Here is a 23,906-nt window from a genome sequence, read left to right as displayed (position 1 = left end):
CAAACAAATGGCTTCATTACAGGTGGTACTCCACAAAATAACAACCAAGGGCACTCCTGGGCACATCCATTGAGCTCCATATAGCAGAGGCCCCTGACTGAGTCCCCACCTCCATTTTCTCCTTCATCTTTTAATCACAGAAGCTGGGGATCCCTGGGTGGCTCAGCAGGTTGGCGCCTGCCTTTGGCCCAGGGCGCAATCCTGGAGTTCCGGGATCGAGTCCCACATCGGGCTCCCAGCATGGAGCCTGCTTCTCCCTCATCCTGTGTCTCGCCCCCCCCCAAAAAATAAATAAATAAATCTTTAAAAAAAATAAAAATAAAAAAAAATCACAGAAGCCCCTGAGTTTTAATTGGACAGATGGACACCACAGTAGGAGATGCTGTATGGCCCAGCATCCCTTCCAGCAAAGTGTGACCACACTGATTTGTGCGACTCCAGGTCATAGCCTTTTTTTATTTTTAAAGATTCTATTTTTTGTGAAAGATTATTTATTTATTTATTTATTCATAGAGACACAGAGTGAGAGAGAGGCAGAGACACAGGCAGAGGGAGAAGCAGGCTCCATGCAGGGAGCCCGACGTGGGACTCCATCCAGGGTCTCCAGGATCACGCCCTAGCTGCAGGCGGCGCTAAACCGCTGCGCCACCGGGGTTACCCTAAAGATTCTATTTATTTATTCATGAGAGACACATAGAGAGGCAGAGACACAGGTAGAGGGAGAAACAAACTTCCCGCGGGAAGCCCGACATGGGACTTGATCCCAGGATCCTGGGATCCTGGGATCGCACCCTGAGCCGAAGGCAGATGCTCAATCACTGAGCCACCCAGGCATTCCTGGGTCATATCCTTTAAAAAGAAACTGCTTTGTGCTCTCCTTCTCCAGTGTATTATATACACGGAGCTGACCTTGTCAACACCCCAGAATTGCCTGAACAGCGAGATAGAAGGAAATTGAGGTCCTGGTGACCTTGTACAGTGAAACCTGCCCCAGACCACTTGATTACACTTGTACTATTAGAAGAGAAGAATAAACTTCTAGGAGCCAATGTATGTGAGATTCTCTTTGTTATAGCAGCTTAGCCTGTGGCTTCACCTCATTCACAACAGAACGGAAAGACGCCAGAGGGAGACTCCCAACTCAGGCAACACCCTAGAAAAGTACACTCACAGTTCACCGCAGCAAACAGGTCAGAAAGTGATAGGCATCACACATTTATGCCTCTTACTCCTTCTCCAGGAGAGGGCCAACTGCGTCACTGGAGAAGAGGCCTTTATTATATCCAGGCTGTCCGCTGCAGACCTAGACCAAATCCTCACTAGGATTGGAGGCATGGACTGCCTGCCCCACCAACACTAGGCAGGGACAGCCCTGTCGTACCTTTCCCCCCTATAGCAGGAAAGCTCTACACTTCTCCACTCTTCGTAATTACCATTCTTTTTTTTTTTAATTTTTATTTATTTATGATAGTCACAGAGAGAGAGAGAGAGAGAGAGAGAGAGAGAGGCGCAGAGACACAGGCAGAGGGAGAAGCAGGCTCCATGCACCGGGAGCCCGATGTGGGACTCGATCCTGGGTCTCCAGGATCGCGCCCTGGGCCAAAGGCAGGCGCCAAACCGCTGCTCCACCCAGGGATCCCCATAATTACCATTCTTGAGAACAGACCAAGTCCTCTCAGGCGTGGGGTGAGGGCAGCTGCTAGGGAGGGTCGTCCAGAGCCCCAGAACAAATATCACAGCTGGAAAGAGGGAGAGAAGACTCCATGTCTGCCCTGGGTTTCTGGGGTCCAGGGGCCTCAGGATGCAGCAGCACCTGCTCCTCCTGTGCAGTCCGCCTGGTGAGAGCTCAGTCGGGCAGCTGTCAGCCACTAAAGAATCTCAACCTCTGGCACCTGCTGCTGCTTAGGAATCTTACTGAAGAGTTCTGTGTGCTGGACCATGGTATCTGCAGGGCCGTGGATGGCATTGCATCTGTTCCCAGACACCGTTCCCTGGTGTATGGCTGCCCAGAAAACTCTGTAGGAACTTGAGCAGCAAGCTCCAGATGCCGCTAGCTACCACAAAGGGGCCATACTCCACGGCAATGGAGATGCTTCAGGAACTGGGTCCCCTGGTGACTGTGCCCCCCTTCACTAGGAAGTCACAGTACTGGTAACAGGTACCCCGGGTCTCAGTCTTGCTGGCCTTGGCACTCTGGAAAAAGCCCTTGAGCTTCACCATGAGCACATCAGAGTTGGTGTCGGCAATAAGGCGAGGGCCATTCTCAAAGAGGACCAAGCAGCTCAAAGGGTACGCTGAATTGTGCATCACTTACATCAGCTTCCTGGCCTGACCTTGGCTGCCAAAAATAGAGGCAGCTGCATGGCACGTTTCACAATCCACACAAAATATTCCTTGCTTCTCTGCCTCAAGCATCTCCAATTTCTGGGTGAGGAGCTCCACAGTCTGCTGGACACTCTTGCCCTCAGCCACAGGCATCTGGGACACACAGGTCACTCACAAAGTATCTGGTACAACAGTGGAATTGCAGTATTCTCCGGATGCCCACGCAAAGTGAAGCCCCCTGATGCAAGTTTCTGCCCAGGTTTTTCTCTTTTTTGTTAAGCATTTTAGTTTCACCAAGATGTATCTCTGTATAGGTTTCTCTGTATTTGTCCTACTCGCAATTTGTTGGTATAATGAATCTGTAGATTGTCCTTTCATCACTTCTGGAAAAAGTTCAGCCATTTCTCTTCATATATTGCTTCATTTTATCTTTTACTTTTTTTTGGGGGGGGTGCCCCCCATCCCACAGGAAGAGCCTAAGGCTCCTCTGCATCTTTCCCGTGTGCCGCACTTGCCTTCTCAGGCGGGCTACTGTCTCTTCTAAAACTCCAATTAAGGGCAGCCCTGGTGGCGCAGCGATTTGGCGCCGCCTGCAGCCTGGGGTGTGATCCTGGAGACTGGGGATCAAGTCCCATATCAGGCTCCCTGCATGGAGCCTGCTTCTCCCTCTGCCTCTCTCTCTCTCTCTCTCTCTCTCTGTGTCTCTGAATAAATAAATAAAATCTTTAAAAAAATAAAACTCCAATTAAACAGGTTATACCTACCTACTATAATCTTTATGTTACTGGTTCTCCATGGCAATTTTCATGTTTTTCTTTCCATGCTACATTTTGGATATTCTTCTTATCTATCCTTCAGTTTACTAATTAAGTTGCATCTACTGTCTTATTTAGACCCATCCATCTTTAGCTTCTTTTTTTAAAATTTTTATTTATTTATGATAGTCACAGAGAGAGAGAGAGAGAGAGAGAGAGAGAGAGAGGCAGAGACATAAGCAGAGGGAGAAGCAGGCTCGCGCCCTGGGCCAAAGGCAGGGATCCCCACCCAGGGATCCCCATCTTTAGCTTCTAATTTCATTTGTTTTATTTGTATAAGTTTTTAAAAGGGATTTTGAGAGAGAGAGAGAAAGAGAAAGAGAGAAAGAGAAAAAGAAAAAGACAGAATTGCAGAATTGGGCAGGGGCAGAGGGAGAGGGAGAAGCAGGCTTCCTGCCAAGCAGGGAGCCTGACCCAGGGAGCTCCATCCCAGAACCCTGGGATCATGACCTGAGCTGAAGGCAGACGTTTAACTGTCACCACCCAGCCGCCCCATGTTCTGTTTGAGGCTTTATCAGATCCATTGTGTTGCTTTAATACTTTCTTCTTCTCTGAGGTATTTTCAAGCTTATATTTTATTTCAACATAGTAAGCATGGAGGTCTGATATCTACTGGATTTGTTCATTATGTTCTTACTCATGGTGGATTTTAATTTATTATGTATTGGTCACTATATTTGAAAAAACACTCGTGGAAACCATCAGAAATCTAGGATGAAGAAAGGATTTTCATTTGCTTTTTCCAGGCTCTTGAGGCCCCTTATCTTACCAGAACTATTGTAATCTAAATTCTGAGGTTAAGGTTCTCTTAACTACCCAGGTGAGGAAACTGGATGCTCAGGTCTTTTGGAAGCCCTTAGTTTAATGGACTAATTGAGGTATCAGAGTCTCCACTTGGGGATGGCCTAGGCTTTTAACTTCTATGCCCTTTGTCTAGTAAGGCCATCAAACACAACTTTGAGCACCAGGCTTACTTCTCTAGGTTTTGACCATCCCTTAGATTTTAGCCAGATGAATTTTTCATTATATTTTTAGCTCTTTTAGTTCAAGAAGATTTAAAAATATATTTTACTGCTTGTCTTTGGAAGGATTGATTTGAATTACTTAAGCCACAGTTGCTGAAAATAGAGTATTTTTTGAAAAATGTCTAATGAAAATTATATCTAATATAGATGTATACCTGAGTACATATTCTTACCCTATTGTATAGGAATGTGCTAATGCAAGGAAGGAAATGTAAATATGTACTGCTAAATAAACAATATGATCTTAGGAGCATTTTATGGAATAATTTAAGAACCACTGACATCTTCATGTAAGGCTTTGTTTCCTCGTGGTTAACAAATGAGTTAATAAACTGTGACCATTGTTCTTAATCAAATTATACTAAAAATTTGCATACCTTTTCCAGAATTGTCAAGAGAACAGTAATTAAGGCCTGTATATTTCCTGGCTTAGAGTCTCTTGTTTCTGTTAAAGGCAGAGGAGAGAAATAGGCTCCCTCATGTCCTTACTGGAGGATGACTTTGTCAAGGGGAAAACATTTATACCCAGGAGAATTGAAAATATTCAGATTAAACAACACTAGCCTGGTAGTTCTGTGGATCTTGGCTATGGCAAGTCTCTGCACCTGTCACTAACACCAAGACCTCCTTTCTTGGGGATCAATATAATCAATAAAAGAATCCCACTGTCAGTAGAGAACTGGAAGTGAGATGATGTCCCTGAATTTGTCATTGCGTTGGATTGGGAATAGAAGAAAAATAAAAATCCTTTTGTTGATATCTGTATCTTAGTGTTCTAAAATATATAATTAAAAGAATAAGGGAAGACCTAGGCCAAAGTGAAGATTTTCTTAGTTTTGACAGGTTCTAAGTCCTAGTTTACATAGAATGTAATTAAGAATAAGTATATAAAAACATAGAAGTATATATTAGGGCAGCCCAGGTGGCTCAGCAGTTTAGTGCCACCTTCAGCCCAGGGTGTGATCCTGGAGACCTGGGATCAAGTCCCACGTGGGGCTCCCTGTGTGAAGCCTGTCTCTTTGTCTCTCTCATGAATAAATAAAATCTTAAAAAACAAAAAGTATGTATTTTAAATGAAATCAAAAGTACAATTTGGAGGTCTTTTTGTTTCTGATGAAGTCATTCAAATGCATGATTTAAGAAGTTAGAATTGTATCCATACTGTAGGCATTTTAAAATCACTTTTCCCGAGCAGCCCGGGTGGCTAAGTGGCTTAGCGCGTGCCTTTAGCCCAGGTTGTGATTCTGGAGACCTGGGATTGAGTCCCATGTCAGGCTCCCTGCATGAAGCCTGCTTCTCCCTCTGCCTGTGTGTCTGCCTCTCTGTCTCTCATGAGTAAATAAATAAAATTTTTTAAAAAATCACTTTTTCCCAGAATATGAAAGTAATGTATATGCAAAAATGCCTTTTCTTTTTCCTAATTTCCAATGATGTGTAGTGCTAAGGTCCTAGAAAGTGGTAATGAAAATTCTTTCAATATTTCAAATGTCTGATAAAAATCACTTATTTTAAAAAATCTGCAGAAACTAATGAAAATATTTCTTTGATTTTAGCTGGCATTATATATATTTGGTGGTATGGCATCATACCATCATATACATATATATATGATGGTATGATGCCAGTTATCACTGGAAATCCTGACAGCTATATGCCTTTTTTTTTTTTTAAAGATTTTTAAAGTATCTTTCATTTATTCATTAGAGACAGAGAGCACAAGCAGGGGGAAGAGGGGGAAGCAGACTCCTCACTAAGCTGGGAGCCCGAAGTGGGGCTTGATCCCAGGACCTGGAGACCATGACCCCAGCCAAAGGCGGATAGATGCTCAACAATCTAAGCCACCCATGAGCCCTTAAGGTACTAAGTAATCTCTACAACATGGGGCTTGATGCCAGCCACCCTATAAGCCTTAATAGAAATGTCATCATATAATGAGAGCAATATAGTAACTATAGCTGTTCAAAACACGCAGTCCAGGGGCACTTGGATGGCTGAATCAATTAAACATCTGACTCTTGATTTTTGGCTCAGGTCATGATCTCAGGGTTGAGATCAAGCTCACATGGGCAAAACGAACCCCCCCTAAAGTCTATGAAAGAATATAAAGGCTGTCCTAGTTATGGAAACAGTTAAAGAACCCTAAAAATACCATTTAGCCCCCACTATTACTGTTCTTCCATCCCTCTGATTGCACTGTGTAGGAGAAACTGTCCCAACTGTCTCATGGTTCAAGACAAATAAATAATCAGTCAATTCCATAGGACAGACCTCTCACGAGAATGAGCAGTTTGCTGCAGATGATCAAGACTCGTCATTGATCATTAGAGGGAAAAAAGTCAGTTGTAACAAAAACCTTACTTTCCAAAGATCTGAGCACTTAAAATGTATTAAAGACTGCTGACAGGTCATTCCTGGAGGTGACAAAAGCTTCTGTTCAAAATCTAAGACTCAGATGCTTAATGTGATAGAAATCAAGATTCCAAAATGTACAGAATTGCTACTTCCAATTAGCTAATTTCTCCAATTTGAAAAACCAGGGTCAATAAAAATTTTGCCTAAGGGCCTTTTGTGGGGTTGGTTGCTCTGATCTTTTACAACACTGTTAACCAGCCAACACACAAAGTAGAGAACATCTGAAGAAACCCTTTGTGCAACCTCATCAATAATCTGGAAATTTTAGTTATAAAAAAAAGCCAACAACTTCAGGATGCCTGGGTGGCTCAGCAGTTTAGCACCTGCCTTCAACCCAGGGTGTGATCCTGGAGTCCTGGGATCCAGTCCCACACAGCTCCCTGCATGGAGCCTGCTTCTCCCTCTGCCTAGTTTTCTGTCTCTCATGAATAAATAAAATCTTAAAAAAAAAAAAAAAAAGCCAACCACCTCATGAGCCTTTTTAAATTAGATGGCTTTCAAAGATATCTTTCTGAAACTACACTCAAATTTATTTTATGTATAGACATAACCACTGGAACAGCTTATGTCAACTTGCCTACAGCAGTGTTTCTCATGTTTTTCTCAGCTGCGTTGGCCTTCGGTAAGCCCGAACTTTAAACGTTGTTATTCAAAATTTCTATATTTTAATAAGAGGTACACTGAATATCCTTTTTCGAACTACGACTCGGTCCCAATACCTTGTGAGATGGTTAATATACCTCCCCCCAAATGGAGGTACACTTTTAACATATTTAAAAAGTAATCTCTACACCCAACATGGGGCTCAAACTTACAACCCTGCGATCAAGATGCACGCTCCACTAAAGTACTCATCTTTTAAATAAAGACTAAAACTAGAGATTAAACTGCCATTTAAATACAAATCTTCAGAATGTCCATTAGCCTGTAATTCCCAGGAAAGCACTATTTTCTACCCTAGTTTATAGACAGCAGTGGTTGAGAAGTCAAAGGTGAATTTTTATTTGCCATTCAACCAAAATTTGTTCAAATCCAACTATTTCAAGACAATGAGATCCCAACTATAACCCTAAGACAACTCATATTTTTTACGACAGTATTTTTGAATGACTTCATAGGAAAGGTAACAAAAGTTGCAGTACACCTGCAATGTCCTTGAATCACTTTTAATCAGTGAAACAGCATCCTGTGGTTGACATCCTATCAAAAAATCGTAATGGAAAGTGATGAAATTTTCAGATATTAAAAATTATTAAAATTAACAATTAGCAAAAATCCAGCCCGTCACCATTTTGAAAGATGGAACAGGGAATGGGATAGATAAAAACTCTGCTTATCCACGTTAGTATCCCAACAGACATCTTAATTCTTAAATATTCTTAATCTAATCAACAGGAGACTACAGAATATCAGCAAAATTCAAAGTTTCTATTAGGTAAGTGACACCATACAAAACGTGCTCAAAACCATTCAATCTTATTCTTGGTAACAAGATACACAGGTTACTTGAGTAGGTTTGTGGACTTCAGAATTTCAATCCTTACCCCTTTCAAATTAGTCAAATTATTTAGTTCTAAAAATACTTTAGGATGACACCTTGGTAACTATCATTCAGCTAAAGTTAGTATGGACAGTTTAGCCTTGCCATATTAAAAACTTACATCAGTTGGCGTCCATAGACCCTAAAATCTGAATTTTAGAGTCCAAAGCCCCTTGAGGAAGAACAGACAAATCCATTTTTTCAGTTTTTTGTAAATCTCAAACAATAATCTCTAGATGTTAAGTGTATTTCTTCAGTCATATATATCAAGACTTGATTGAAAAGTTTGGATTTTGTTTAAAAAGCCTTTATTCATTTTTGCTCAGGGAAAGGACAATCTCAATGTCAACTTGTCACCTATTCATAAATTTGAACTTAACAGGATTCACTGCCCTAAAGACACTGCACCTACAGACTTTTGACAACATAACTTAAAATGAAAATCTCCCTTGTTCCCTAAGGTTGCATGTTTAAAGAATAAACAGTCCCTTGCAATAACCAACATTGATTGGTACTTGGCCTAGGTTTAAGGTCAAATAGCAAAACAAGAGCAAAAGGAGGCCAAGTGCATTGTAACTTGATAGCCAGCAAGTACAAACATCATTGAACAAAGGAAGTTGCAGGCACCAAATAAAACAAAAGGCAGGTTCATCAACGTGAAAAATTTACATTTTGAAGGTGAGATCAACTATTCCACAGGTGAACATGTAGGCTAAGGCTAGAGACTAATGTGGAACCAGAAACAAAGCTGTTATCTTAGTACCAACTACACTGAACGTAAAACTCAAACCTTGAAATTACCCAGGAAATTCTCCAAAATCTAAAGCTAAAACTGCCTTTTGATGCACCAGGAAAATGTTTTAATAATTTGGTCACTTAGATTTGCACCGACATACGTAAAATTTAAAGAGTATTTCCCCCTACTACTCTTTCCTATGTCTGAATCTGGGTATGCTTAACTACTCAGCTCATGCACTAATGCATTAAAAATGCTGCAACCTACTACCATGACTTCTTAAACTCACACCACCTTAACAGTTAATACCCAAAATAGCTTCCTGAAAATGTCCCAATATTAAACATTTTGTTCAGTTTGGTGCTTGCTGTGACAATATGGAACAGAAAACAACTAATTTCCTCAGCCACTACACTTCCAAGTAACTGAATCTAACTTTTGCTCAAGTTTCAACCTACCTATCTGCCAAAATGTTTGTTAAAATTTAACCATCTCTGATACTCTTAAACTGCAGCTCCTATTATTACAGTTTAACAGTGCCTTTCCCTGTGTATATCTGGACATTTTAATCAAGACAATTAAAAGTCATGGTATTATGATTAGCCAAAGCTCTTCCTAACAGACTGATTCTGATTTAGCATAAAATAAATGGCTTCCCAGAGATTGAAACAAACCAATCTTTTCTATTCATGAAAGGAGCTACCAACATGCCTTGTGCCAAAAAGGTGCACTTTTCCAAAAACACAGTCCAGAAGATTGATGGTCAGCTGGAAATCTTCCACTCATGACATTATGACAAGCTCTCCAGATACACAGAGAAGAAACATTAAAAGTGTGGTGGAAACCTCAGCAGGGAAATGAAGCCTTAGAGAATAGTATACATCTAACAAAAATGGGGAACAGGGTGACACTGTAGCTGGCTATTCATAAAGGACCACAGTTTTTCCTCATGGACCAAATCTCCCTACAAAATAAACTGCGCCTCAATTATTGCTTATTTTAAATTACACTTTTACAGAGCTATTTAGTACCTGACGCAGAAAAACAATCACATAAGGAAGCATTTATTTGAGGTTTAACATGAAATCATACAAATAAAATTTGTATAAACACAAATCCACACCGAGTCGTAACACAGATAGCAAAAGACAAAGTAAAAACAAAGGAAACTAATTGGCGGCTATATACAGTTGGACACGGTTGTGTCTTGTACACTAGAAAGTCTTTTACAAAATAATCATCTTAGATCAACAGAAGACCAATCTTCAATGTCGTCCTGCAAGATGGGTTAACTTTAAGCAATCTCCTCCTAAAAACAAAAACAAAATAGCAATTAGATTTGTGCAACTCTGAAAGCTTTCAAAGGTCCACTTTCATGAATTGTTTTAAGTCCTCAATTTATTCTTTTCTTCAATAATTAAAGATCACATGCATATTCAATAGCAAAATGTAATTTGGGTAATTAATAAATTTACCCTGGTGTTCCCAAATAACACAAAATTTAAATTTAGTAAAGAAATTGGGGAATACAATCTTCCCATATTCACAGGTTCAACTGTGCTAGATTAAGGTCTACTAGAAGCATCTCTAGTAAGCCAAAAAACATACTTACAAAAATGAATTTCTAATAGGCTTATTATGTTGTAAGAAACAAATTGCTGTGTGCATATGATCTTTAATTTATATTCCAGATTTTAAAGTTCTTGTTTTGGTTTGTAGATTTCACTATTAGCTATAAAAAGAAAAAGCAAGCATTAAATCTTAAAGAATGAACACTTAAAATGAGGCTCCACAATTGAAATACAACACTAAACAGAAGACCAAAATGATTAAGCTGTAAAAAGGCATTTATGTACTTTAACTCCTGTAAAAAACCATTTAAGTTAAGTTTAGACACTTAATCTTCAAAAAGATTAAAAAAGAAGCCAAAGTCTGAAGTTTTCCACTTTAATCTTTACGCTGGTACATGAAGTTGGAAGAGACCATACCACAGGACAGCGTTTTCTGGTGTATGCCTTGCGCTCTGCCCGCAACGTGCGACCCCCAGAGATAGACGTGGTCAGGGTGACACACGGCCTGCAATGAAGTTCCCGCTGGCGGGTACAAACAAGGTATAATGTCAGAGTTAGAAGACAACATTCTTGTTTTCCTTAAGTTGTACCCATTTCAGTACTTTACCTGTTAATAGTTCTAAAAAAGTTTAATTATTCCTCTAGACCACCTGGTACACAAAGCAAACAGAAAAACTCTTAAGTTTTTCTGTAATACTAAAGAAAGTGAGATAAGACTTTTAAAGTTAAAGATCTATAGACACTTTAGGCAAAACGGGCTCATAAAGCAATTAAAAATTAACAATTTAGTAAAAACAGACTACATAATATTTTGTTTTTACTTATTTTTCATTTGTCTATTGATCTTTAAATTAAATTATAGATATTTCCACTGGTTTCTTGTACTCTTACACACACCTGTTTTCTCCAATGTCCTCCTTTAGTATGGCTGGTAATTGTTTTGGTGATTGCCACCCCCTCTAGATGCCTTGCCGTAAGTGCTCTGTTGGCCTATTTTGAAAACACAAAAAAAATTATATTAAGATAGTTTTCCACAAAATGGTTTCATTATAAATACTTTAGAAAACTATTAAAAATGTACAACTCTGCATGCCAAATATTAAAATAGCAGATATACTAAATGCCCATTATAAACTAGTCACATAACACATATTCTAAAACGTTTCTAACAACCAAAATATCTACATTAGGATAATAAACCTAGGACTATCAAATGCCTCAAAAACTTAACTCCAAAACACTTCAAGAATGGACTCCCCCCCCATTTCAGAATGAGAATGTACTTTAACACGGAATTCTAATACCATTGGTTTATGAGATTAAGTTAAATATTCTTACCACTGTAGTCTGCATATCCCTGTCCATATCCATAGTTCCCATAGTTATACCCAGTATAATCATAGCCGCCATAGCCACTATAGTTTTGATCACCACCATAGGCACTATTGTAATTTCCATATCCTTGATCATAATAGTTATTAAATCCTTGGTTCCAGTTTTGGCCCTGACCTGAAACAATGCACAATGATTGTTAGGAAACGACTTCTGACTCCCAATCCTAACACAATGTTGTGTTCCTGGCCCTCACTCTGAAAACCCTTAACAGGTGGAATGGACAGCTATATTGTTACCTGAGAAAGTTTTTATTCTAGTTGTGGTTAAAAGGGGGCAGAAAGTCCAATTGTGCCAATTATCAAGTTTCCTAAATTTAAGGAAAATTAAGACAAACAAGGACTCCTGCCCCCCAAAAAACTAGCATGCCATGGTGTATCATGTAATCTCAACTACATTAAATGGTCTTCACCTTCCCATTAGTAGGGACACTGACAGTGTCCTAGTGGCCATTCTTTTTAGAGGTGAAACCAGTAAACAAAAAACCCACCCACCAATGAGAGCATTTTTATGTTGGAAATCTGGCTTAATTTTCTTATGGGCTTATTCCTATTTAGCAGTTTACAGCCTAAACCGTGGGGAGTCATATCCAAAGATTTAGGTCCCAAAGGATTAAGTCTCACCTCGTCCACGACCCCTAGTACCACCTCGTCCACCAGCTGCAGCACCTCTTCCTCCTTTTTGTTGTTGCTGTTGCTGCCTATATACCTCTTTGGGTTGTGCAACTTTGATTTCACACTATATACACATAAAGAAGAAAAAAAAAAACCTGGAGTTTTTACTGTAAGGTCAAGCCATTTTATTCTCATAAATTGAGAAATCTCACATTCGACAACAAAAAACACCCTCTAAATCTTCACTTAATAAAAACAAAATGGCTTTACCTTCCCAGAACCAATTTGATGATATCTGCTTTCTAACAATTTCTTTACTGGCTCTTCGTCTGTATAGGTAATAAAACAAAATCCTCTTCTTTCGTTTGTTTTTGTATCCATGGGAAGTTCAATATTTTCAATCTGAAATCAAGAAGCACATTAAACATCATCCAGTAATGGTAAAAGCTACCGAAGTGTTTTAGAATTCCAAAGATCCTTTTCAAACTTCAGTATAACATGTTGTCTATTACTCTAGTCAGATTACTTCTGTACAGAAACACCTATTTTATTATCAGTATCACACCACAAAGATTCATCTGTGCAGCATTTAGAGAGCAAAGCTTCATTTATTATCATTCTGTACCCAAGAGATGCCACTGGTTATTAATTCCAAATACTGACCACTCCAAAGCACCTGTGCTTTGGCCAAAATAAATTAGATGTTGGTTTCTATCATAGCACAGAAAACAGTAATTTAAGGTACAGTGACTAGAAGGGACTCAAGCAGTTAATTTTAACCTCTTCCTCACCTGACAAATCAATCAATTCTGTAAAAGGCTGGGGACGAACACTCATGTATATAAACATTCCAAGTATGAAAGACATATAAAAACACAGCGCACCTCTCCAAAGGCTCCAAAATATTCCTTAATTTGTTCTTCGGAAGTATCTGGGCTCAATCCACCCACAAAAACCTTTTTTGGGGGTTCTTTCCCTTTTAAAGCTTTGGCCCTTTTGGGGTCTATCAACTTGCCATCCAGTTTGTGTTCTTTCAGTTCCAAAACCTAGAAGACAAGTGCATTTAATCTGACAATATACAACCAAGCCCCGAAACAATTTGCAAAAACACAGAAGCAGCACAACGCGGAACCTGCTCCTACCTTATCAACACTAGCAGCATCTTTGAAAAGCACAAATCCAAATCCTCTTGATCTTCCAGTCACTGGATCTGTTTTAATTGTACAGTCTACAACTTCCCCAAATCGAGACAAATATTCGGTCAGATCTTTCTTGCTTGTATCCCAGCTCAAGCCTCCAATAAACATTTTACTAGAAATAAAGTCATTAAAAGAAGATTAGCAGCACCCCGCAGGATTACTTCAGTTGTGCAATTAGGTCTACGAAACGAACAGGAAGAAGCAATGTGTGTGCAAATAATTCAGGGTCTACAGATCACGTATGAACAAAAGACCACAAAACCCCTCCAATTCCATCGAGGTCACTTACTCGAAACAATGAATGGACAGCTTGCTCACCATACCCCATAATACGAAGTTTCAACGAAGCCAAGAAGGCATATTCAATCAACATCGCTTTAGCTTTAAAAATCCAACTTCCTAAAGTTGATCCCTCACAACCTAGGTCTACCTCTTCCACAGCTGTCAAAGCAACGTTCCACCTCAAGAACTCCCAACGCATTCCGAAGGAGATCCGGGTACCAGTCACACACGGATTCCCAAGGCAAGAATTCCCTACGCTCCACAGGGAAACTGTGCGGGGGCCCTAATACAGACACAATGAAAAGGCGGCGGCAGCTGCAGCATGTGGCGCAGCGAGGCCGGCCCCTCCCCCTCGGGCCCCACGCGGCGCCTGCGCACTCGGGACACAGACGCCGCCGCCCTCCTCCTCCAACTCCTCCGCCCTTCCCCCACCTTCCGCGGGCCTCCCGAGTCACCCCCTCCGCCTCCCTACTCTCCTCTTCCCTCTAAGCAAGCTAGTGGGGCCCAGCGGGCACGCGGGGAATCGACTCGGGGCAAGAACTGTGGCAGCGCGCGGCTCCCGAGGGACGAAAGGCGCGTGCGGCGCGCTGGGGGAGGGGGGAAAAGAAGAGAGGCGTGCGGTACCCGTCATCCTGCTGATTCTTGCTCGCGTTGATCTTGGATCCCTCTGCGAATTCCTCTATGTTGCTGTACTCGTTCATGTCCTCCATGGTGGCGGAGTTGTCGGCCGGGGGGTGCTGGCGCGCAGTCCGGGTCGCGGCAGCAGCGGCGGCGGAGCGTTGTATGGAGCTGGATTTAAAATGGCGGCGGAAGAGATCCGGGCGCCGCCTGCGCCCTCCCTTTATAGCCGCCCCGCCCGCCAATCGGGAGGGCTGCTGGGCGGTGACGTGGCGTTGGGCCCGGCGCGCCCCCTGCCGGGCCGAGCTGGAAGCGAGCGAAGGGAGGAGCGGGGCGAGCTGCCGCGGCGCCCGCGGCCGCCAATGGGAAAGGCTGCGGGAGGCTAAAGTAGCGGGAGCGGAGGGGAACAATGGCGGCGGCACATGGGAAAGCCGGGGCGGGACCTCCATCGCGGCCCTCGCGGTCAGGAGCGAGGTCGTGGGTGAGGGGACGCGGGCTTAAGAGGAGAGAAGCGTCAGAAGAGAAAAACGAAGGGGCGAGAAATCCCGGGCTCAAAAATCCGAGCAGCGCCGTCGCAGGGCCACCGTCCTCCGGTCTTGAGAGCCTTTGTCTCCGGCGTCCGTCCGGTCCAGCCCACTCCTAGCAGAGAGCCGTCAGCCCCGCCTTTTTCCAAAGCCCTCGGTCCCCCAGTGCGGACTGCTGCGGTGGCGGCTGCTGCTATCGATTAGCACCGTGGCCGGGCTGCTCCAGGAAAAGGCGGACTGCGCCCGGCGCCGGCGGCCGAGACAGCGAGCGAGCGAGCGAGCGCGCCCGCCCGCCCGTCCGCCCGCCCGTCCGCCCGCCGCGCGCACGCGTGTTTTGTCCTCGAGCTGGCTGGAACCAGCCGAACAGGAAGCGGGCGCGCGGCGGCCCCTCCGGGCAGCGGCGCGGCGCGGCGCGGCGCCTCCTCCGCTACCGCCGCAGCGCTCGGGCCGAGGAGGCGCGGCGGGCCTCCCCAACCGGTCGGCCGGAGCCCGGGCCCACGCAGTCAGGCCGGCCAGTCCCGGCACGGCCTCTTTTGCAGGCTGGGGACGGGAGGAGGGCCGCGAGCCCGGCCCGGCTACTGTAAATACGCCAAAGCGGAGGCAGTGGGCGGGGAGGGGGTAGGTGCCGAGAGGGCAAGGGGCACTCACATCCCCGGCGCGCCACTCGCGGGGCTCCCGTCTGCACGTGCCCCGGGCCGCTCCCGCTCGCTCAACCAGTCTGCGGAGAGCGCGCGCGCGCCCGCGCCCGCGCACCCGGCTCCCGCGCTCGCTTCTTTGTTCCCGCCCACGCGAGGCCCTTGTTGACGGATCGCGTCCGAGGCCCTCTGGTGGCCAATCGGCGTCGACGCCTTCGCCTCCCCCCACCCGCTCGGACCCCGCGAGGGCCGCCCCCTTCCCCTGCCCACGTGGTCTCGGCCTCCGGCCCCAGGCTGCTAGGTGGTGGCGGACGCCTGTGCCGCGGTGCTCTCCAGCCTCGGCGGCGCGGCCCCGTTCCTCGGGCCGCGGGCCGCACGCGGTTGCCGGGTGGGACGTTCCTGTGGGGCAGTCGGAAGCCCAGGACGGTGTCGGGGGCGCAGTGGGCGCCGCCCTCCGCCCTTCCTCCTCGTAGGCCGATTGCGGTGGTGGCATCCGGTAGGGAGATGGTGGTGCTCTCCGTGCCCGCCGAAGTCACTGTGATGCTGTTAGATATCGAAGGTACCACAACCCCGATTGCTTTCGTGAAGGTGAGGGGCGGAAGGGAGCGGGGAAGTGACTTGTGCTTAAGAGCGATTAAAAACATTTTTTTTTCTTTCTTTCTTTCTTTTTTTTTTTTAAAGTGCTGTACCCCTTGGACCAGAGACCTGAGGCGTGGGAGAGGCGGTGCGGCTCTGCACTCGCTGTGGGGTGGGAGGGAGCGGAAAGGCTGCGGCAGGTTGCGGGGACGTGCCTTCCGTCACCGCACCTTGCTTCTCCTCCGCAGTCCCTGCTCTCGGTCAGAGGCAGACGGGTGGGATGGGGGTGGGGATGGGGGTGGGGGTGGGGATGGGACGGGGGCCGAAAGGGGCGGAGGCGGGCAGATCCGCCCGCGCGGGGAGACGGGACGCCCCGCCCCCTCCGCCAGGTGTGCTGCGTCCGCCCGCCTGGCTCGGTTGGCTGTGGCCAGGCGGCGGCGGCGATGCCGTCCGCGGCCCTGGGGGCTCCTAGTCCCTAAGACGTAGACGGGAGTGTCGGGACGACTTCAGGCAGCCGTGGCGGTTACCCGCCCCTTTTCACGCCTGCTGGTAATGGCCGCAGAGCACACTCTTCATGTTACTGGACTAGGCGCCGTGCAACGCTGACTCATTAGCCCGTAGGACAGAAATGTGTAGATGCCGTTCATCTTTCTCTGAGAATCATGGAAACTTGAAGCTCTTGCCCAAAGCCTCTACCCTAGGGCGTCACTATCCACCAAGCAACTGTCTACACCTACTTCGAAGGCTTATTCGCGAGCTCTGCGTTATAGCAGGGCTTTAACAGACATCTATGTTCGGGCGGCCCGGGGGGCTCGCTGGTTTAGCCAGGATGTGGTCCTGGAGTCCCGGGATCGAGCCCCGCATCAGGCTCCCCGCAGGGAGCCTGCTTCTCCTTCTGCCTCTGCCTCTCTCTCTCTCTCTGTCTCTCATGAACAAATAAAGAATCTTAAAAAAAAAAATACCTATATTCTGTTAGAGTAAATGTCAAAACAATGTTTAAGATTTTATTTATTCATGAGAGAGGCAGAGACCGGCAGAGGGAGAAGCAGGCTCCCTGCGGGGGAGCCTGACGCGGGACTCGATCCCGGGACCCTGGGATCACAAACTGAGCCAAAGGCAGAGTCTCAACCACTGAGCCACCCAGGCGCCCCTAGATATCAAATACTAATATAATTAAAAAAATTCTCACGTCTAATCTACGCTTTGACTTCTAGAGTTTTAAGATGAAAGCATTGTCTAGAAGGTTTTGCAAACAATAATAGTAGGGATACTGTTGACAACGTAGTTGAAAAACTCGTCTTCCAACAAATTGAGCATTCTGAGTCTTAAATTTTTAAAAGTTTTATTTTTAAAATTACCTGTGATAAGGATTTTCTTCTGTGGATTAAAATCGGTGTACACTTTTAGGACTCCAATATAACAACCACTTACAGGTTTTTTAGAGAATTACAATACCATCTTAGCACAAATTCTTAGGAAATCTAGTTTGACATTTTTTCCTCAGTTTTTAATCACACCAGAGGCCTCTGCAGGCAGAGGATATCTAGGATATCTTATGCAAATCAATTTTGTTAACAAGACATAGTTGCCTCTCCCACCTCTCCAAACCCGCCCCCCAACCAATCCTGTCTTTTACCAGATGATATTATGAGCCACTTCTTGAAATCTTTGTGATAGACTTATTCTACTATCTTTCTGAGAGTTAAAATGCCTTCATGACCTAAGTAGATTTTTTTTTTTTTTGTTTGACATTGACTTATAGGTAAGGTCAAGGAAAGCGGCAAAAAATGATCTAGGGTGTTTTGTTTATTTTTTAAATTTTATTAATTTTTCAGATTTATTTTTATTATTTTTTTAATTTTTAAAATTTATTTATGATAGTCACAGAGAGAGAGAGAGAGAGAGAGGCAGAGACACAGGCAGAGGGAGAAGCAGGCTCCATGCACCGGGAGCCCGACGTGGGATTCGATCCTGGGTGTCCAGGATCGCGCCCTGGGCCAAAGGCAGGCGCCAAACCGCTGCGCCACCCAGGGATCCCAATTTTTCAGATTTAAATTCAACTTAGTATATTTGTATCAGCGTAGGGTTTAGTGATTCATCAGTTGAACGTAACACCCAATGTTCTGAAGTGAAGGATAGTTTCTTGTACTTGGTCTTGTTATTATTTTAGTTTTATTATTATTTTATTCACATTATCTGTTATAATTTAATAACTTACTATTAATTTGTTACACATTAGTTTATCAAATCTCATGTTTCCAAAAGTATATTCAAAAGAAGTTAAGTCTGTGGGTTTTATAGTAATTCTGCAAAAAGGATTCGTTGTTAAATGCACTTTGGGAAATGTTAGGCTATATAAGTTCAACTGGTTTCTTTATTGCACAATTTCTCAGAGCTTTTATATCATACACATACACACATAAATGCTTAATGCGTCTTCAAGAGAGTGACATTTAACAAATTTACTTGAACAATAAACTTTCAGCAGAGTATGTCAAGGACCAATCTTTTGAACACCTATTAAAGAGATACTAAATTATATCCTTGAACCTCTGAGCACGGAGGTGGGAATTGGAAGATGTTTGTTCTACTTTGAAGATTTATTTTATTTATTTGAGAGCGAGCAAGAGTGAGGGGCAGGGGCGCGAGGCAGATGGAGAGGGAGAAGCACACTCCCTGCTGAGCAGGGATCCTGACTTGGGGCTTGATCCCAGTACCCTGAGATTATGACCTAAGCCAGGGGCAGACACTTAGTGGATTGAGCCTCCCAGGTGCCCGTTCGTTCTATTTTGGACTTTATGAGTCACATTGAGTATGTAGGACATACAGCTCTACTTTCTGTGGAAACAAACATTGATATATACATATATATATATATGTATATATATATATGTATATATATATATATATATATGCAACTTGTGTACTTAACTCATCCTGAGAACACTGTGAGGTGTGTGCATTGTCCATGTCATTGTCCACATTTTACTGATAGAAAACTAAGGTTCTTAAAAATGGAAAATTGGGATTTGAACCCAAACTGTCCTGACTCAAAAACTTACTCTTCAGATTATTGCACTTGACCTCCAAAATGAAACCACAGTCATTGCTGTGTCTTTGGCTTCTGTGTATGTGAAATGACACAGTTGATATGAGAGCACTTTAGTTAACCGGAAGTACCTTAAAAGGATATTGTAACAAAGTTCAGTTTATACTACCTCTTGGTGAGAGGTTTAGGAGTGAACTGGAACCGAACCACAGTAAGGAAGTGAGTCTTTGGAGATTTGGTTCTATAGTCCATGTATACTGTGAAAATTGTGTACTGTCAAAAATTGCCCTTGAAAGAAAGACCCTTAGGAAGTCATTCCTTTTGAGGAATCAGTGGAGATTGATTTCCATTTTTCAGTAAGTCATGCTATCTCATGGGATTCCCTAGACTCTTCCCAGTCTGGGAAGTGGTGTTCTCTGGGCAGCCTGCTGCTCTATCACAACATGCCTCTCACATCAGACAATAAAAACTGGTTTTATTTACCAGCTGTTCTATCTTTTTCCGAGTTGTAGAATTATCAAATTCTAGGATGAGGGAGGCTCCTAGCTAGGATCATGCAGTGAATGTTGGAACAAGTTCATTAACTTCTCATAAACTGATGCCTGGAGGGAGGTCCTATGTGAGGATCAATCACAACTTGTTGGGGGCAGAGCAGCACTAGAGCCCAGCCTCCCTTCAATGTTTTCCCATGCATCTGAATTCTCAGCCTCTAGTCCTGCCCCTCACTGTAGGACACATGCTTCTGGGGTTGGTTTTCTTCTCAGGTACTGATTTTGGTCGTTTATAGTGCTGCTGATCTAACATTTTTTGGGCATGTACACCATCAACAGAATTGGAGCAGGCGCTGCCAACAGAATTTATAAATTGCGGGGGCTCCTGGGTGGCTCAGTCAATTGAGCGTCCCACTCTTGATTTCCGTTCAGGTCATGATCTCTCAGGGTTGTGGGAAATAAAGCCTTGCATCAGGCTTTGAGCTCAGCAGAGAGTCTGCTTGGAATTCTCTTTCTTTCCCTCCCTTCTCTCTCTCTCCTGAATAAGTAAATCTTTTAAGAAATTTATGTGTTATGTATACATACTATTAAGTTATAAAATACATTAGAATTTGAATATGAGATTAAAATAATAAATGTGAACAAATGTTATTATGCTCTCTTCCCTTACTGCATTGAATTATCTTGCATGCACCATGGAGCCACCACTTGATTTTTGTCTGTGGTGTCGTAGTATTTATTTTCTGACTTTGTATATTGTATTGTTCCCGTGTTTTTAGTCTGTTAGCCTATGAAATAACACCATCACCAGTTTCTGTAGTCATTCTGTCAGGAACTATTGTTTGTGGGTTTGGAGAAAATTATCCTCTTATTTCTGAAAATAATCTTTAATTTGGTGGCTTTCCTATTATGTGTTGACATGTACATCTAACATATGTATGTAATAACAGTTGAGGTAGTTCTTTTCTGCAAAAAAAAAAGATAGTTAACGATTTCTACAAAGTCACTGAGAACCCTTATTGGCAAATAATGAATCATTGCCCCTAAAGGAAATACAGGGCTAGGTTCCTGTGGGCCTCTAATCACAACATTTCTGTGAGCTGATCAATATGTAACCTTGTCTTATGTGTGTTTCTGTTTCTCTTATTTAATGTATATGGTTGATTGATTAGCACTGAACTCACAGCCCGTGGTACTGTAACTCCTGCTTTAATGAAGCCTATCTAAACACCTGTATTTTCTCCCTAAGGCACACAATTTCTTGTGCTTAGGAACACTAGGTCACACTTCAGCATTTTGCTTGGGGGCCATTTTGAACTGCAAAATCATCAACAGAAAGCACAAAATGCAAAAAAAAAAAAAAATACAGCACTAAATAGACTCTGAAAAGGATGCTTGTTTAAACTATGAGAGGTGAAATAAGAAAGCAGATAGTCACTTTGTGCTGGGAATGTGTATGATCAAGTGTTTACAGATTTTTGCCACCTTGTAGCAAGTATTGATTATGAGGTTACAAATACGTTTTGATTAGGATTAGGAGAATTTGCAAGTATGGAATTCACAAATAATGAAGATTGATAGTATCGAGTAGTATTTATGCGGATGGGCTTGAGCACTATACAGGTCTGGATTAGCATTCTGGCTCCTCTCTGTTTTATGGCAAGTTAGTTAATAACTCTGAGTCAAGGTACATATTTCCTCAGCTATATGTATTGTGAGGATATCTACCTCATAAGGCTAATGTGGACATTTAATGAGTGTTTAGCCCTTAAAAATTTTTTGTAAAATAAATGAATCTGTTTACATCTATACTTCATCTACCATCCTAACAAACCTTGTTAGGGAATAGTGGGCAGGGGACATGTTTTCCATTTATGTCTTTGGAAAACTTTGTGCTTGAGAATAAAATCCTGTTAATAATTAAGAAGATCCCATTAACTGAAAATATGAATCTGATTGGGATTTTTGCCCCTAAAAATATTAAGTGAGGCATGGTGAGTACCCTAGCCAAAGGCTCTTGATATCTGTGCTTCTCAGACATCAGTGTGTATACAAGTCATTTAGGGATCTTGCTAAAATGTAGTTTCTGATTCAGAAGATCTGGTATTGGACTTGATGCTGAATTTCTCACAGAGGGATCCCTGGGTGGCGCAGCGGTTTAGCGCCTGCCTTTGGCCCAGGGCGCGATCCTGGAGACCCGGAATCGAATCCCACGTCGGGCTCCCGGTGCATGGAGCCTGCTTCTCCCTCTGCCTATGTCTCTGCCTCTCTCTCTCTCTCTCTCTCTCTCTCTCTCTGTGTGTGTGACTGTCATAAATAAATAAAAATTAAAAAAAAAATTTCTCACAGAGCCCAGGTGATGTTGCTACTGATCTCTGTGTATCACACTTTAAGTATTTAGGCTTCATACAGATTTCTAAGTTATACCTATCTGTAGGCCTGTTAGCACTGCTCTCTTCTAATGGCTTGATATAATAAAATAGATCAAGCAAGAGAGTATAGATGAATTAGAGAAGGTCTGTCATCGTTAACAGAACCACAATCTCTCAAAGAGTTAAGCAAATTGGTTATGGATCAGTAAGGATGTATACAAGAGAGCAAAGTAATGCAATAAGTCTAGTAGACACCAAAGCACTATGCAAGTGGCTACTTCCCAGTTTTTGCAAATTGTCTTTCAGAACTGATGTGTAAAGCAAAAGCACCTTTCTTAAAGGACAAATAGAATGTTAGCAAGGAGTTATGTGTACTTAAAGGACTAACTGGATAGTACACTTAAATGTTTATTAAATTGAATATGTATGTACAGTAGGGACCTATGTAATAAGCCTTTGGGATAGTATCCTGGTAAATGGGAAGATAAATACTGCTTTGCTAGACCTGTTGTGTTAGTTTCTCATGGTTGCTGTAACAAAATTACCACAAACTTAGTGGTTTAAGACAATACAGATTTATCATGTTACACTTCTGGAGGGTCAACTCTGAAATGGATCTCATGGAATTCAAATCAAGGTTTTGGCTGGGTTATGTCCCTTCTGAAAATTCTAGAAAAACTTTTCTGCCTTTCCTAGTTTATAGAAGCTACCCACATTTCCTGGTTCATGGGCTTTTCCTCTGTCTTCAGAGCCAACCCCATACCATCTTCAGGCCAGTCTCACTCTCTGACTTTGACTTTCCTACTTCCTTTTGCCTTTAAGGATCCTTGTGATTGTATTAGGGCCAACCGCATAATCCAAGGATAATCTTCCCGTCTTGATTCTTTTTTTTTTTTTTTTTAAGATTTTATTTATTCATGGGAGACAGAGAGAGAGAGTCAGAGACACGGGCAGAGGAAGAAGCAGGCTCCACGCAGGGAGCCCAACACAGGACTCGATTCTGGGTCCCCAGGATCAGGCCCTGGGCTGAAGGCGGCGCTAAACCGCTGAGCCACCCAGACTGCCCATTGATTCTTAATCATGTCTATAGTGTCTTTGCCATATAATGTAAAATTCATAGGTTTTGGGGTTTAGGATATGGATATCTGAGAGTGGGAGAATTTTCCCCTTTACCATACTTGAATAGCACAAACATTTCTAATAGATGCCTTTATAGGTTCTAGGCTACATAGGAATGAAAATTTGTAATGGCTCCACTTTTGTTTTGAAATTTATCAGTAATGGTGGTAGATGAAATCTAGAATATTTAAGATGTGACCTTTTTAAGATTGTTGTTGGTGTTTAAGGATTGTGCTGGTATGGAGGTTGGTAAAGACAGTTTAGGGGCTGGAGTTTTACCTTAGAGAATGAGATATTTGGCAAGGTTTTGAATTAGACTAAGGGGAAGAAAAGATCTCAAACTAAACTATTTTTTTTTTTAAGATTTTATTTATTCATGAGAGACACAGGCAGAGGGAAAAGCGGCGGACTCCTTGCAGGGAGCCCAAAGTGGGACTCGATCCCAGGACTCCAGGATCATGCCCTGAGCCAAAGACAGACGCTCAATTGCTGAGCCACCCAGGCGTCCCTCAACCTAAACTTTATATGTTAGGAAATATGAATTAGACAAATCCTTGATCCTATAAATAATATTTATTTGAAGTAGCAGTTACCCATTTAATTGAAAATCA

At 43.1% G+C, this 23,906-nt stretch overlaps 2 protein-coding genes and 1 pseudogene across 10 annotated transcripts in view; 1 reads left to right on the top strand and 2 right to left on the bottom strand.

Moving 5' to 3' along the window:
* Positions 1-1,868: 1,868 nt before the first annotated feature.
* Positions 1,869-2,496, bottom strand: LOC129501760 (mediator of RNA polymerase II transcription subunit 20-like; annotated as a pseudogene).
* Positions 2,497-7,984: 5,488 nt separating this feature from the next.
* HNRNPDL (heterogeneous nuclear ribonucleoprotein D like) lies at positions 7,985-15,098 on the bottom strand. Of its 8 annotated transcripts, XR_008662817.1 has the most exons (9): positions 14,536-15,098; positions 13,573-13,741; positions 13,315-13,476; positions 12,701-12,832; positions 12,440-12,554; positions 11,763-11,933; positions 11,322-11,414; positions 10,842-10,946; positions 7,985-10,162 (listed from the first exon to the last, which is right to left on the bottom strand). XR_008662817.1 is itself a non-coding variant. In XM_055313063.1 (8 exons), exons 1-7 carry the CDS (start codon positions 14,976-14,978, stop codon positions 11,344-11,346), a joined length of 1,263 nt encoding a protein of 420 aa, XP_055169038.1. In that variant the 5' UTR covers positions 14,979-15,098; the 3' UTR covers positions 7,985-10,946; positions 11,322-11,343. The 8 variants fall into 8 exon arrangements, 6 of the variants coding, with proteins under 6 accessions (XP_055169038.1, XP_055169039.1, XP_055169037.1 ...); XR_008662816.1 differs by having other exon boundaries at positions 10,842-11,414; XM_055313063.1 differs by having other exon boundaries at positions 7,985-10,946.
* An 889-nt stretch (positions 15,099-15,987) lies between these two features.
* The window catches only part of ENOPH1 (enolase-phosphatase 1), a 42,035-nt gene continuing 34,116 nt past the window's right edge, over positions 15,988-23,906 (top strand). Inside the window, exon 1 of one of the 2 annotated variants that reach the window (XM_055313069.1) lies at positions 15,988-16,276. In XM_055313069.1, the coding sequence (XP_055169044.1) occupies positions 16,193-16,276 (84 nt within the window). In that variant the 5' untranslated portion in view covers positions 15,988-16,192. The remainder of the gene's footprint in view (positions 16,277-23,906) is intronic. The other variant, XM_055313070.1, reaches the window with a different exon arrangement.

The sequence above is a fragment of the Nyctereutes procyonoides genome, unplaced genomic scaffold, assembly GCF_905146905.1.
Source record: "Nyctereutes procyonoides isolate TBG_1078 unplaced genomic scaffold, NYPRO_anot_genome, whole genome shotgun sequence".
Taxonomy (NCBI): domain Eukaryota; kingdom Metazoa; phylum Chordata; class Mammalia; order Carnivora; family Canidae; genus Nyctereutes; species Nyctereutes procyonoides.
This window is presented reverse-complemented; position numbering and strand designations above follow the sequence as displayed.